The sequence below is a fragment of the Hypanus sabinus genome, chromosome 30 (assembly GCF_030144855.1).
Source record: "Hypanus sabinus isolate sHypSab1 chromosome 30, sHypSab1.hap1, whole genome shotgun sequence".
In the NCBI taxonomy this organism is placed as follows: domain Eukaryota; kingdom Metazoa; phylum Chordata; class Chondrichthyes; order Myliobatiformes; family Dasyatidae; genus Hypanus; species Hypanus sabinus.
In genome coordinates this window covers 20,991,046-21,007,875 of record NC_082735.1, presented here as the reverse complement: position 1 = coordinate 21,007,875, position 16,830 = coordinate 20,991,046, and the positions used below count along the sequence as shown (strand labels likewise).

Here is a 16,830-nt window from a genome sequence, read left to right as displayed (position 1 = left end):
AATGTGTGTTATATTCCTGCAAGCTCCCAAAAGTTGACCCATCAACGAATGGTAAGATTTGAAGTCGTAAGGTTTGGAAAGAAAACCAGTCTTACTAAAAGAGAAGTTGGTAACATAAAAGTCAGTATTTAAAGAGCACACAACAATAAATATCGTAGAGGTGTAGGTGAAGAAATAGAGTAAAACAACCTTACTATGTACAAACTGTTAGATGATATTGTGGTAGTGATGCACCATCAATAACTCACACTGAGACGTAGGCGAGATATCGGCTTTTATTGACTGGAAGAAGGAACCAGGAGTGAGTGTCTATCATACAAGGTCTTGGAGACTGAGGCCGAGCTTCAGGCCGCAGGTCTCCTTTATACCGGGGCCTGTGGGAGGAGCCACAGGAGCAGTCAGCAGGGGCGTGTCCCGACAGGCACATAGTTCACCACAGGTAGCATGCTAAATAGGAAGGTAGATGAGGTAGGATATGGTCATACATGATAACTAATGTGGGAAGTCAAGGCAACAAAGGGTAAAAGGATGAAATTCAACAATGGAACTTAATGATGAATGAAGATGATGAAGGGCCTGAGAGAGGAGTCAAGATAGCAGATCTTACAATGGCCAACTGTGGAATCAGCTGGCGGAGATGGGGTGATTGTGTAGGAACAATCATATATAAAGACAGGAGGGGTAAACATATCTATTGCCAGACAAATGAAGAGAAATTTCTGTGAGGGATGGGCGCAGTGAGGAGATGACAGAGTGGGGCACAATAACACAGAAAGGGAATGGGAACAATGACAGGGGTGAATTAAAATGTAAGACATAGAGGAATGTCACAGTGATGGTTAATACAATACAACGACGAGATCAGTGGGTAACAAATGTGAAGGATAAGTAAAGCAACAGGGTCCTTGACAGAAAGCAAGGAAAGCAAGGGTAGTGACAATGTGCAGTACAGTCGATGAAGAGTAAAGTCAAAGAGACACAAGTACAGTGCGGACTAGGCTCAATACAGGAGTTGGGCAGTGAGAAACACAATGTTACTTTTACAAATTGCCTTTTAAAATTTCCTCTTGAGTTTGAAGAACTGCAGCTGAACCACACATTATAAGATGGTTGTGTTCCTAGAAAGTGATTCGTATTGTAATTTTCAGTCAGAAATCTGCAAATGCTTCAAGGAAGGCGAGTTGAAAAAGAATAATTTGTGTTGATTTATTAACTTTTTCCCCATACCAGTCCTACAAGAAAGAAGCCTATTCTGTATCACACAATTTTGGATAGTCGCTTATGAATTTTGTAAAAGCAAAATTCTATTACCAAACAGCCGTAGTGCAGTGGTCATCTTTAAATATGATCATCCACAGAGATGCAGGGAGTACATTATAGTTTCAGAACTCTTGCACTACAACATGCAAATTATTCTGTTATAGTAATTATTTTATATGAAATAATGTCAGAATATTAAAATAAATAAAATGGTATAGTCCTTCTGTTCCAGTGTTCTTTTGTGTAGTTCAGGATATGGGACCTCAGTAATGCTGATAAACTTTAGAGATTCTACAGATGCTGGAAATCCAGAGTAACATTTTGGTCTCCGTCTGAAATGCCGACTCTTTATTCCTCTTCACAGATCCTGCCTGACTTGTTGAGTCCCTCTAGCATTTTGTGTGTGCTATTGTAATGTGAATATTCCATTTTCCAGATGGAAAATTAATTTCAAGGGCTCCTCAATAAGCATGGTGATCACCAGCCCGAATCAGGGTAAAATTTTTATTAACTTCTGAGCCTGTATATTAATTCTTCTTATATCTACCTTCTAATTTTGCTTGATGAGTTTGCAACTTCTACAAAACTTTAAAATTGTGATCTGATTTTGTGTATATCAGGACACAGAAAAAGGTTCCTTTCCTTATTTCCACTCATTACTTAATCAACCTTACAGATCCTTGATTTTTCCACATTAGTTCATACTAGCGGTCATTCCCATTCTGTGTTCCCTAATTACCACACCCATCCCAACCCTTCCAAAGGCAGAAACAGGTCATTTAGTTGTTTAGAAATTATTTAGAGTGGCGGGGTAGGGATACGTCTCTACCAAAGGAGGTGTAAGGTTCTCCTTTCTTCTACTAGCCTGCAGGTCCACCTTGAGAAAGGTGTAGCACCTGCTAAGCAACCCCCCACCAAAATCAGGGTGACATGAAGCCTTGGGAGCAGGTGGTGGATGGTCCAATGAACAGCTGTACATGTCTTGGTTATGTGCCAACTGACACCAAGCCAACAATACATGAAGAGTATTAATAATGCCGGGGGTCAACCGTCCTGTAAAAGCACGGCCCAGAAGGCGGCAATAGCAAACCACTTCTGTAGAAAAATTTGCCAAGAACAATCATGGTCAAAAACATGAATGACCATGTCATATAACATGGCACGTAATGATGATGATGATTTAGTTCAAGACTAATCTCAGGAAAGATATTACACCAAGTTACCAAGCAGTTTGGTTCAGTTTCAGACTGTTGCCATGGAGAAGGTGTCTAGGGAATCATTGCCAAGAGCGAAGGGAGAGGAAGAACTGAGAAATAAGAAGAAATTATAAATTGACTTCTTCAGTAACAGCTTCAAAATAAATCACCTCCAGTCTCTGATTTCATACTGTAAACTTGTTAACTCCCTCCAAAGCTAAAAGTGCACTTTCATGGAGTGGGTGATGTTTCTAATCTCTTTACAAACATTGCAGCTTTTGACAGATTCCCCCTACTACCATATTACCTCAGTCTTCACACATTTCTTGGAGGTGTTCCCATAACTCCAGACTGCTGCTGCCCTCAAAAATATTCAAATATTCATATTTCCAGCACAGTACTAATGAACTTACACGAGAGGTATTGGTAGATTGTGTTGTTAAACAGGGCCCCGGAGGTTGGACAACCAGCTGCATGTAGCTTAAGGGAAGTATATTGTTTGTAACTACAGTGGAGTAGGTAATCGATCTATGGGAGGGATTAAAAAAAATCTAATTTAAGTTATTATGGATTTCTTTTTACAGATAATTATGTTGATTTACATTTTACGGAAGATGCTAAACACATTTTGGAGGGGGGGGGGATTTTGCAATGGGTTCTTTGGGTTTCTTGTCTTGTGGCTGCCTGTATTGATGGATCTAAAGCTTGTATAATGTATACACACTTTGATAACAAACGTATCTGAACTTCGACATGATCCATGTGATTCTTGTTTGCTATGGGAAAGAGGGAGCAGCCACTGGGTTATAATATAATTCTGTCATTACAGTTCACAATATTGTCTTTAGAAGGACCACACACAAAATGCTGGAGGAACTCAGCAGGTCTGGCAGCATCGATGGAAATTATTAAACAGTCAATGTTCTGGGCCAAGACACTTCCTTGGGACACCTTTACAAAGATATGCTTGGGAACATTCTTGTTAATCTTCGAGTCATTTCACACTTCTTGTTATGAAAGGAGAATACTGGGAGAAAAATGTACAATGATCAATTAACCTACCAAACGGTACATCTTCGAACTGTGGGAGGAAAATGGAGCACTCAGAGCAAACTCATGCCGTCATGGGGAGAACCTGCAAACTCCTTACAGACAGCGCAGAATTAGACCCGTTTGCTGGTACTGTACTATGCTACCATGCCATCCCATTATATAAGTGAATGCTTCAAAATTAACTTACTGACTACAACATGTGTGCTTAGGTTAAACAAATGTGAATGTATTGAGAGGGAATTAACCCTAAAATCTCAAGCACAGTGTCAGGAGTTTACATAAACAAAGCAGACAGGTTTCCAAATAAGTAAATGCTGGGAATTATTTGGAAACCTGTGCTAACTTTGTTGCCTTCTCTGAAAATGTTGTATTTTCAACAGTTGCTCTGTTTTAATGCAGTCCTGAATTCTACTGCATGTCCTGGTTCAGGATGCGACCTTGGACACAATGATGTGTGGCTTTGGTGGGATCACATCTAGAGGTAATGCACATTGGGTTTTTTCCCCCATTACAGGGAAGGAAGGCATTTGATTTTTCCTGGGGATGTTGAGGCACATTTAGGAAGAAATTCAGAGTATCTTGGTATGTTCAGAGTATTTCTCTCCTAAATATGTGTCTTGGAGAAACATATTCAATGGGCTTTATCACAGCTGTAAAGTGCACTCATGTAGAAAAGTAACACAGAAAATGATGGAGGAACTCAGCAGTTCGGACAGCATCGAGGGAGGGGCTGGGCTGAGGCCATTCATCTGGATTGGATAGGAATGGGGTAGAAATCAGAAGGTGGAACAAGGGGAATGAGCACAATTTTTCAGCAGAAATCTAGTGAGGGGGAAGGTGAGCGGTTGGGGCAGAGGGGAATGAAGTAGAAAAGTAAGTTTTGGCAAAGGGGAGGTGAAAATATTCACAAGTTTCTCCGCGGGATTTTCTTTTATTCACATGGATTATAAACCATTCACTTCTCTCTTCACTTCAACAGTTCTTGTGAATTATATCTGAAAACTGCACACCTTTGAAAGATTCCAGATTTTCTGCCCACATAATTTTGTAAATTTAAAGAAAAATAATACGAGAAGGCATTGTCATAAGCTCTAACTTAGGGAGTTCCAAAATTAGATCAAAGCTTTTATGGAATTTCAATGTCACACATGGATAGAGTTTTATAGAGCATTCATCTGCTGAGAATCAGCTGCAGTTGATAAATGTAGGCTGGAGGAGAAGGAATGCATGGGATGGCCGATCAAAACAATTCAAACTGATGCTATAAGAAGCATAGAAGGAGAATCAATTGCTCGGAAAGGTCACTTTCTAAAGATTACTCATCAGTAGATTTCCAGTTCAATACCTGCTACGATGTCACATTGCTTATCACAGGATACAGGAGGATTAGTGCATACATAAGCCCAGGGTTAAACCACCAGTTTGACAAATAGTCCGGAGTTGTTCTGATTGTAAAGAGGAGGGAGCAAACATACCTCACCTCATTTTGTCTTGGTTCTTTCAAGGTAGCTGTGACACGTTTGGTGTATGGACATTAATAGTAATGTCACTGGTTTCCTTATACAAGATGTTGATGGATCCCCTTCATGATTGCTTTAGTCCTTCAGACAACAATCAGTCCAAGCTCCTCACCGCAGCCATTTAGAGTGAATACAATTTTCGAACAAGGTTTGTTGGCTGATACTAGTGCAAGATAATAGAATTTTGTTGGGATAACACGCAGAGCACTGTATGCCATAAATGGTTTCTATATGCAGGGAGGAATATATTGCTGCTACCATAGTGCACTGGATTGATTTCTGAGATGAAGAAATTCCCCTATAGGAACAATGACTTTGCAAGATGGATATGCTCTTTACAGTCCTGACAATACAGGTTTTGCACATTTAAGATTCTTTCAAGTTTAATGGGATAGGCACTTAGAAACTGCATCCCTTGGCTCTAGAGTCTGAAAGTTGGGTGTCATTATCTCAGCATAAGATTTTGATAACATAGGATAAAAATGAGCAGTCGCTTTTTTTATCCAAAGCACTAGGAACCTTTGCATTCAGCTTTGAGTTAGAGAATCCCAATGGAATTTTAAATTCCAAATGCATTCAAGGGCAGAGGAATAGGATAAGGAAGTAGAACTAAGGCTGAGAACTGAGTTAAATCTTATTGAATGTAGGAGCAGGAAGTAAATGGAAGGAGGGCGGGTGTAAATGGCTCATTCTTACTTTTTAAAAATGTTTAATGCTCTAAATAATTGTTTAAATATAGATTAGTGATTTATAAATAAATTTCTGGAACATTTTTGAAGTTACTAAGTGATGGGAAGGAGCTTTCTATTACTTGCAGATGCAGGAAGCCGTTGTGGAATTCTCGTAATGTTGTGTCATTTATGACCTCAGAGATTCCAGCATTTTATACATTATATCCAATTTTCAATGGCCTCAGCTTTTTTTTTAGGTATTTTCATCAAATTCAAATGAATATTCACACAAGTAGTTAATGGGTATCATCTTGCAGTCAAGAAAAAAGATGACCCATAATAATAGCTTCATTCGTGCTGTGATTCAACAATGTGGTTAGGTAGCTATATTTAGTCAATGCTCAGCTAATAGACAGTGACATATACTTAAACTAAGATGCTTTGAGTATTATAGAAATCCATTTCAGAGTACAGTACAGTTTCTTGTGTCCATTCTGGCCAAGAAATGAAACTAATTATGTAACACTGATTTTCGAGTTCTCAATCCAGTTCAAATAAGTACGAAACAAGTTTTGGTCTCTGCGTCATTGAATTCCACTTGTCTCTGTGTGACTTGAAAGAGAACATTGAGATGACTGTGCTTCCAGCTTAAATATATTCCATTAAAAAAAATCATAGTTTGGTGAAGGGTTCCAATCACAAACAGGAGAAGATCCGCAGATGCTGGAAATCCAACACACTCACACAAACTGCTGGAGGAACTCAGCAGGCCCGGCAGAATCTATGGAAGTGAGTACAGTTGACATTTTGGGCTGGGACCCTTCAACAGGTCTAGAGGTAAAAAGACGAGGAGGAGAATTAAAAGATGGGGGGAGGGGAGGGAGGTGTGTGCTTGGTGAAGTGAATTTATTGATAACATTTAATTACTCTTTAGTTGATTAATTTACTTGTCATTTATATTTAAATAGTCATATATTTAATCAAATTTTTCACGTTTCACATTTTGGTTGAGAATAAACTACATCAATTTACAACTTCATTTATTATTCAACTCAACACTATCTCCCTCCATCAGCAATGCCATGGTGTCAAGACACTGAGAACAATACAAATGTATTTTTAATTGTGAAGTCAAGCAAGATTTGTGTGGTATTCAGATAGATAAGTGATAAATAATTGAATACTTTCAAGATGATTATGAGATTTATACAGATTCAATTTTAATTTTACAAGCTTGTTAGCACATACATATCTGACTGATAAGTTATGGATTTATTTATTTGACACTGAGCTGATAAGATTAGCTTGGGACATGAGAGTTTACTTCTGGCCAGACAGACCCTGCCACATTGGGGATCTTTAATTATAGAGTACTGTGCAAAAGTCCTAGGCACATATAAAAAAACTCTGCAAAGCGAATCTAGTCCTGATGAAGGGTCTCGGTCTGAAATGTCGACTGTACACTTTTCCATAGATGTTGCCTGGCCTTCTGAGTTCCTTCAGCAGCTTGTGTTCATTGCCTGTAAAGCAAGGATGCATTCAAAAATAATCAAATGAGAAGTTTCTGATTGTGAAGAAATGAAAAGTTTGGAAATATAAATTCTACTCTTTTCTCCTGAAATGCAGAAGTCAAAGAATAAGCATCTTAAAAAAAATTATATAAACATTCCAGGGTGCCTAAAACTATTGCACAGTTCTGTAGCTGTCTGGATGGTATTTAACATTGGTTGCAAGGTTGAAAGGGTAGGCTGCTATTTAAATATTTTACTGCTCTTCAGATAGAAAAATAAACAGAAATATGTTGCTGGATATATTCATCAGGTCAGGAAGGATCTGCAGTGTTAGTAATTAAGTTAATAAGTCATGAGGTGCTCCCAATTCAGAACTGCGTTCTCTTGCTACTCAAATATGCATGAAGCATAGACTTCACTTTACAGCTCTGCTAGTGTAAATTGCTGCCCAAGGCCACCCTGATCCAAAATGATGAGCTTTCTGATGGCCACAGGGCCCCAGTGTCATTGTCATAGCATCGTACAACATGAAAAGTAGCCCTTCAGCCCATTCAGTCTATACTGATCACCGTACCTATCAATAATTACCCAATTTCCCAGCTCTTGATCCATACCCATTCTATACCATGTCATTTCAAGTGTTTGTCTAAATGACATTATGCAATAACATTTCAGGAGATCATCCAGTTGGGAAATAACAAGCTCCACCAAAAATAAATAACTAAAGCAGAACAATGATGCTCACACAGATTTTGCTGGGCTGATCAACGTTTGGCATTTTTATGTTTCAGCTTTCCAGTATCGACAGTCGCTTGTCTTCCCAGAGACACAGAAGGTTCTGCAGATGCTGTAAATCTTGTTCAACACACACAGAATGCTGGAGGAATTCAGCAAGTCAAGCAGCATCTATGGAGGGAAATAAACAGCTGACTTTTTGTGCCGAAAGCCTTCATCTGGACCTCCTGTTGAGGTCCTCCAGCATTCTGTGTGTGTTGGATTAGTTCCCCACTGTGGTTTGAGGCCCTGTGCAGGATCTGAGGGCTGATGCTTCAACAAACGATTCTCAGCAATTCTGAATTCTGACTATAAATCTTCGATATCACAATGTGAACAGTTTAACACAACTGGTCCTTCTGACTGCTTATAAAGCAGTTAGACCTATATTCCTTGTGGTACTTTACAGATTCAGTTTATGTAGTCCTCTCCCATTCCATGTTCTCTCCCTATTGGTATACGGAAGGATATGGTGATATGCAAATCAGTTCATCTCCACACACCATTGAGACACTGAGCTAGACACTGAGCTTAACACTGATAGATGAGGGAAACGTTTGCCTGTACTAATTTCAATAGAAATAATATATCTTACTTTGATTTCATCAACAAAAATGGTCAGTTCATCAATTCATTACTTCATGTTGCTTTAGTTCCAATTTATCTTACAGTATATTGGAACCATCTCTGAAGCATTATGCCCTTCCTAATTCAGTAATAAAGCTTTCATGAGGGATAAACTGATGGGAGGTAATGATGATTCTTTCCTTGGATTAGGTGACAAAGAGAAATACAGTAAAGTATGCAATCTAAAATACTCTTTCAATAACATAATCTCTACCAATTCTGATATGAACTATTTATTTCAGGTGATGTCTAGTGTCCATTATATCTCATAATTTAAAACATATACGTGATGAAATTGAACACATTCATCAAACTTAGTGTCAAACTTATTGTAAGCTTGTTTTCAATTTAGCTCCTCTAATGAAACCTGTAATGTACAGTACAATTAATGCCTAGATTATGGGACTAGTATTCATATTAATTCATCATACTAAAGTTGTCTCTTTAATCAGCCTCTCTTTTCCCATCCTTCTCATCAGTAACTCATTGCTCTTTATTCATAGGCTGGTAGTTATTTTGACTTCAGCCATAGTTTTCTGACAGATGGGCCTGATTAAAGGAATAATTAATTATTCCTTTTAGCCATATCTTTAGTTGCTGTCCTTTACTTTTTAACCAACTTTTTACAAACCTCTCAATAATGATAAAGACATTAATCTCAATAAATTACTCAAACATAAGGTATATTTGAAAGAAACAAGATAAAGTAGAACCTTAAAACAAAACGACCTTTTTTTGGGATGGAATACTCTAAAATATCATTGAACAAATTTATAAAGCTTGGCACAGATCAACTACAGTTGACATAAAAACTGTATGTCTAAAACGTGTTATTTTGTTAATATTCTGTATTAAAGAGAAAGGTGAATGCTTCACATATTTAATAATGAATACACAGCTAAAAATGTGTAAATTAGTACCCCTAGAGTATAATCGTTCTGTTGTTTTTCTGTTTACTTTATGTTTATATATATAAGTAAATTGGGTGGAGATACGTCTCTACCTAAAGAGGTGTAAGGTGCTCCTTCTCTCCACTAGCCTATAGGTCACCCTTGGGGAAAATATAGCACGTTTCAGGGTCAAACGGGAGCCGGTGGTGGATAGTCATATTCACAACTTGGGGAGCTGGTGCATTTCCCAAGTCTTGGTTATGTGACCACTGTTGCCAGGCAGACAATCTCTGAAGAGTACTGATAATGGCTGGGGTCACCCATCTCATAGACACCATACAGAACAAGGCAATGGCAAACCACTTCTGTAGAAACATTTGCCAAGAACAACCATGGTCATAGAAAGACCATGGTCACCTATGTCACATGTTATGGCACATAGTGAACAAATTATATATGCAGTATGGTTAAAGAGATTAATTGGTAAAATACTGCTTGAGAGAAACCCAAAAAAACTTGCAGACGTCTTTATAAAATGTTAAATTACAAAAGAAAATCAAGCTATTTCTTATGTAACTCAACTAATTTCTAAATGCTTAGTGTTTACTCAAGAGTTGGATAAGTCTACTTTTTCTGACATGTTACAAGTTGCAGTGGAATGATCTTGTCCCAGCTGGTGTGTTTGAATGCCCAGTAAATCAAATACCTCGACACTCGGGCTGGCTCCCGCTCCAGGTCCCATCGGGCTGACAAATACGTTCTGAAGATCCCCTAAGCACATATCCAGCTTCACAGGTGAATCGGACCATGTTCTTCACTTGAAAGTCTTTGCCAAGCCGAATGCCATGTGCTGGGATTCCTGGATCACCACAAAATCCAAGGCTATCCCCTGCAAACCAATGTACAAACATCATAATCCAGAATTAATTCTCCTGTATAGAATGATCAAATTCTACCGTCAGTGCAAAATTAAAAAAAATATAATCATAGCTCAAAGTAGTAATAAGATATTTTTAAAATATATACTGCGATAGAAGTAGGTTTTTTACATAGAGAGTGGTTCATGTTTAGAATACATTGCCGGGATATTGGTAGAGACTGATATATTCAGAACATTTAAGAGACTCTTAGATGGATAGAAGAAAAATGGAGGATTATTGGTTACATTGGAGGAAAGGATTAGATTGATCTTGGAGTAGGTTAAAAGCTCAGCACAATAAAATGGGCTAAAGGGCTTATGTTCTATAGTTTTGGACAGTGATAATAGATAAAGGCAGCGCTACACAATGGGATTATATGTTTGAAAGCAATTTTAAAACTCTAAAAAGTAGAGATGTTCAGAGATATTGAAGGCACGTGCTTGGGAGTGAATTTACGTCATCAAATTGGTTCAGTTGGCAGAGCACTTGGCTGAATTGACAACTGAACTGATCTGATGTACATAAACCGAGGCAATAATGGAAACAATTATTTTTTTCTTGTGTTGAGGAACAGGAGGAGCCCAGGTCAGTGGCAAGATGGCTATCTAATGCAAAAGATGGACTGAAGCTGATGGGTGTGCCAAGTTTAGTTTCAGTACAATGTAGATGCTCTTGTGTGGAACTACAGATTTTGGCGAAATAAACAGAGTCATCCTATCTCACAAGACAGCAGAATTGAACTTTTAAATAGCATAATTTACTATTTTTACAAATCTAAAATCAGAACTACCTTCAAAATATTATTTCTCCAAATAATACCTTATTTAGGCTTCAGTGATGTTAACACATTCTCATTGCTAAGCCAGCATATGAAAGGGCATCAGTTATACACACTGTAAAAATGGTAAACTTAATTGAAATTGGAAAATAAATTGTTGCATGTAATGTGATTTTTCATTGTAGTTGAACCTTTCCCCTGTGGTCCAGTTTCACACTACATAAATGCACTGATAGGGTGAATATGAACAGTGGTTTTCCCCAGAGTTGGGGTATCAACAACCAGAGGTCATAGGTTTAGGGTGAGAGGGGCAAGTTTTATTAGGAACTTGAGGGGCAACTTTTCCACCTGGAGTGTGGTCAGTATATGGAATGAGCTGCTAGAGGAAATGGTTGAGGCAGGTACAATAACAGCAGGTAAAAGGAACATGGACAGAGACATGGATGGGGAACGGTTAGAGGGATGTGGGCCAAATGTGGGAAAATAGGACAAGCTAGGATGGGAATCTTCTTTGGCATGGATCTGTTGGATCAATTTCCATGCTGTATGGCTCTACGACTGAATAGAGGAGACTTGTAGTTGGACAAGTGGGGAGGGGGGAGGCGCTTCACGGTAGCACAGTGATTACCACAATGCTTTACAGTACCAGAGACCTGGGTTCAATTTCTGCCGCTCTCTGTAAAGGGTTTGATTGTATGTTTTCCTCATGACTATCTGCGTATCCTCCAAGTGCTGTGGTTTATTCCAAGCAGCACAGTTTGAAGGTCCAGAAGGGCCTATTCTGTACTGTATCTCAATAAAGATTACTTCTGGGGTGCCTAGGGGTGACTCGTGTAGCAACAGAACTCTCTTTCTTTCTTTTCTTTTTCAATCTTTTTATTGATTTTCATATATACACAAAAAAAAATAACATAGTAATAAGTAAATTATGAATACAATAGACTTGAAATCACATTGATAAGATAATAATATCCTACTAAACATCAGCAAAAGAAAATACCTTAATCAATCAAGTCCACATGATTATATGAAAAAAAAACAAAAATAACTATTAAAAAAGAAAAAAAATATTAAAAATATGTGAAAAAAAATATATATTAAAAAAAATAAAACACTAAACTAAACTAACATGGGCAATAATAACAGTTTACAAGTATAAGATAGTGTCAAAGAACTCCAGAACTCCATACCTGAACATGAATAAGCAGAAAGAAGGTCTGGAAAAGGCCAAATTAATTCATATGAAAATGTCGAATAAACGGTCTCCAGAACTCTCAATGATTTTATTAAATATTCTCATTTCAGTCTGGTACAGCTAAAAAAGCACAACCGCTTGCAAGGTCAGTACAGTCAACAAAGATGTCTTGAAGTATTTAAACCAACTATTGCTGCTTAACACTGATGGAAACAATGCTGATTGTGGACGGAATCATCCTCGGAGGATTCCACGCAGGAAGTGTGTCAGGGATAAAGTGCATTTAAGGAAATGGGGTTTTAGACTTCCAATACTGACTATCTTGCTGGCAAATGTGCAGTCTCTGGTGAATTAAAGCGATAATCTCAGTGCTAGGGTGCTGAATCAGAGAGACATTAGGACTGAGTGTTCCTTTGTTTCACGGAATATGAGTTAACCCCTTCTGTACCAGATGCAGCAATTCAGATCGATGGGTTTACTATACACAATCAGGATAGATCTACAAAGTCTCTCAAAAGCAGAGATGGAGGAGTATTCCTCATGATCAACTCTTCTCGGTGCATAAATATATCAGTGCTGTCCCAAATCTGCTTACCAGACCTGGAATATCTAGAAGTTGAGTGTCGTCCTTTTCACCTATCGCTGGAGATCTCCAGGATCATTTTGGTAATAGTATACATTCCACATCAGGCTAATGTCAATCAGGCTTTAGATGATCTGAGCAATGGGATTAACATGCACGAAACAGTGCACACTAATGCCTTCACATTATTTTGGGGGATTTTAACCAAGCCAGTCTGAAAAAAAATCACTAAGCAATTACTATCAACAGATCATTTGCAATACTAGAGGAAACAACACACTAGACCACTGTTACACCACCATCAAGAATGCCCACCGTGTTATTCCATGCCCTCACTTCAGGAAGTCTGATCACCTGGTTGTATTCCACTCCCTGAGTATAGGCAGAGACTGCAGCAACAGTAGTGAGGACAAAGAAGGTATGGACAAAGGAGGCACAGGAGGTCTCCTGAATCGGTGGACTGGACTGTATTCAAGGATGCATCTTCAAACCTGAATGAGTATACTGCAGTTGTTTCTGACTTTATTAAAACATGTGCGGATGAGTGTGTGCCTACAAAGACTTTACTGTACATTCCCAAACCAAAAACCATGGATGAACCAGGAAGTACATCATCTGCTGAAGGCTAGATCTGTGACATTCAAGTCTGGCGACCCAGGCATGTACCAGGTATGATTTGCAGAGGTCTACTTCAAGAGCAAAGAGACAATTTCCAATGAGGTTGGAGGCGACATTGGATGTATGACAACTCTGGCAAAGTTTGCAAGATATTACTTCCTACAAAGCGAAACCCAATGGCAGCAATGCTTCACTACCAGATGAACTGAACACCTTCTATGCCCGCATTGAAAGGGAGAACACAACTACAGCTGTGCAGATCCCTGCTGCACCGATGATCTTGTGATCTCTGTCTCAGAGGCCACTGTTAGGCTGTCGTTAAAGAGAGTAAACCCTCGCAAGGCAGAAGAAGTACCTGGTAAGGCTCTGAAAACCTGTGCCAACCAACTGGCAGGAGTATTCACGGACATTTTAAACCTCTCACTGCTATGGGTGGAAGTTTGCACTTGCTTCAAAAGAAAAAGTGCCTAAGAAAAATAATGTGAGCTGCCTTAATGACTATCGTCCAGTAGCACTCACATCGACACTGATGAAATGCTTTGAGAGGTTGTTCATGACTAGACTGAACTCTTGCTTCAGCAAGGACCTGAACCCATTGCAATTTGCCTTTTGCCACAATAGGTCAATGGCCGATGCAATCTCAATGGCTCTCCACATGGCTTTAAACCACCTGGACAACACAAACACCTATGTCAAGATGCCATTCATCGACTATAGCTCAGCATTTAATACCATCATTCCCACAATCCTGATTGAGAAGTTGCAGAACCTGGGCCTCTGTACCTCCCTCTGCAATTGGATCCTCAACTTTCTAACCGGAAGACCCCAATCTATGTGGATTGGTGATAACATTTCCTCCTCGCTAACGATCAACACTGCTGCACTTCAGGGATGTGTGCTTAGCCCACTGTTCTGCTCTCTCTATATCCATGACTGTGTGGCTAGGCATAGCTCAAATACCATCTATAAATTTGCTGATGATACCACCATTGTTGGTAGAATCTCAGATGGTGACAAGAGAGCATACTGGAGCAAGATATGCCAATTAGTGGAGTGGTGTCGCAGAAACAACCTGGCACTCAATATCAGTAAGATGAAAGAGCTGCTTGTTGACTTCAGGAAGGGTAAGACGAAGGAACACATACCAATCCTCATAGAGGGATCAGAAGTGGAGAGAGTGAGAGCTTCTAGTTCCTTGGTGTCAAGATCTCTGAGGCTCTAAAATGGTCCCAACATATCAATGCAGTTATAAAAAAGGTAAGACTGTGGCTATACTTCATTAGGAGTTTGAAGAGATTTGGTATGTCAGCAAATACACACAGAAACTTGTATAGATGTACCATAGAGAGTGTTCTGACAGGCTGCATCGTTATCTGGTATGGAGGGGGGGGGGGGGGGTGTGGCGGCTGCTGTACAGGACTGAAGGAAGCTGTAGAGGGTTGTAAGTTTAGTTAGCTCTATCTTGGGTACTAGCCTACAAAGTACCCAGCACATCCTCAAGCAGCAGTGTCTCAGGAAGGCAGCGTCCATTATTAAGGACCGCCAGCACCCAGGGCATGCCCCTTTCTCACTGTTACCATCAGGTAGGAGGTACAGAAGCCTGAAGGCACACACTCAGTGATTCAGGAACAGCTTCCTCCCCTCTCCCATCTGATTCCTAAATGGACATTGAACCAGTGAACACTACCTCAAATTTAAATATATATTATTTCTGTTTTTACACAGTTTTTAATGTATTCAATATGCATATACTATAATTGATTTACTTATTATTATCTCTTCTATATTATGTATTGCATTGCACTGCTGCTGTCAAGTTAACATATTTCATGACACATGCCAATGATAATAAACTTGATTCTGATTCTAAATAAAAAACAGCATCCTTTCTTTTTTTAGCACTAAAACTGCTCCAAACAATCTTTTATGTTATGTTGTCTACAGTGCTTTCAGATTGTTACACTTTGTACTCTGTTGCATTAACAACTTTCAATCTTCTGCCTTTGGTGGCTGTGCTTTCAACTGGTGAAGCTTTGACCATCTTGAAAGTTTTCCGTTTCTTCCTCTCTGTTTCCTGTCTGATGGAAGTTTGGCTTAACCTGTACCTTCTAGCCGATGCTGCTCCAAATGATTCAACTACATTAGCATCTATCTGACAATGCAGAACATTTTCAAGTACGTCCTGCCCAGAAAATCCACAACATATCCAGCTGGCCAAAGATTACGGTTTCAGTTGACCCTTCATCAAACCAAGTGATGGAGGTATCTTGGACGATATGTTAACCAACACACTTCCCAGTGTCTTGGCTGCAGATGCATAGCTTAGGTTTTGCTTGACGATTCTCTTCCCATTCTGACATGTTAATCCATGGCCTCCTCAATTGCCACGATGAGCTACTCTCAGATTGGAGGAACAACACATATTGAGCCTGGGTTAGCTTCTAACCTGAAGGCATAAATATTGATTTCTCTAATTTCTAGTAATTTATCCCCCTTCTATTCCCTCTTCTCCCATTCCCCACCCTTACCTCTTCTCTTCTCACCTGCCCATCATCTCCCACTGGTGAATCTCCTCCTTCCCTTTCCCCCATGGTCCACTCTACTCTACTATGAGATTCCTTCTTCTTCTGCCCTTTACCCTTTTCACCTATCACCTCTCAGCTTCTCACTTGATCCTCCCCCCCACCCCTCCCCACTACCTGGCTTCACCTATCACCTTCCTGCTTGCACTCTTACTCATTACCCCCACCTTCTTATTCTGGCCTCTTTGCCCTTCCTTTTCAGCTCTGAAGATGGATCTTGGCCCAGAACGTTGCTTGTTTATTCCTTTCCATAGATGTCGCCTGACCTACTGAATTCCTCCAGCATTTTGTGTGTGTTGCTTTAGGCTTTGCTTGGACCATTGTACTGCCAAGTTCATTACTCCCTGAGATGAAACTACCTGCCCTTGGCATCAAGGCAATGGATGCATTGACGAGCCCTTACAAGTCAATAAAGGTTACTGGCTAGAGCTGTGAGGGCACTGAGAGCAGCGGTTATAGTTAATGAAAACCAATAATTCCAGCACCAAAGCACTCCTGCTGACATTTCTCAAGGAACAATCCCAGGCTCGTAAATAAAAGTGATTATGCAGATGCTGGAAATTCAGAGTAACACACACATGCACACAGAATACTGGAGGAATTCAACAGGGCAGACAGCATCCAAAGACCGCTGACATTTCGGGCCGAGACC

The 16,830-nt window shown here is 39.5% G+C and overlaps 1 protein-coding gene across 1 annotated transcript in view; it reads right to left on the bottom strand.

The window, feature by feature from the left end:
* LOC132383331 (CUB and sushi domain-containing protein 1-like) overlaps positions 1-16,830 on the bottom strand; it is a 474,994-nt gene that overhangs the window by 66,322 nt on the left and 391,842 nt on the right. The window contains exon 44 of the mRNA XM_059954233.1: positions 10,209-10,391. Coding sequence (XP_059810216.1) covers positions 10,209-10,391 — 183 coding nt within the window. The remainder of the gene's footprint in view (positions 1-10,208; positions 10,392-16,830) is intronic.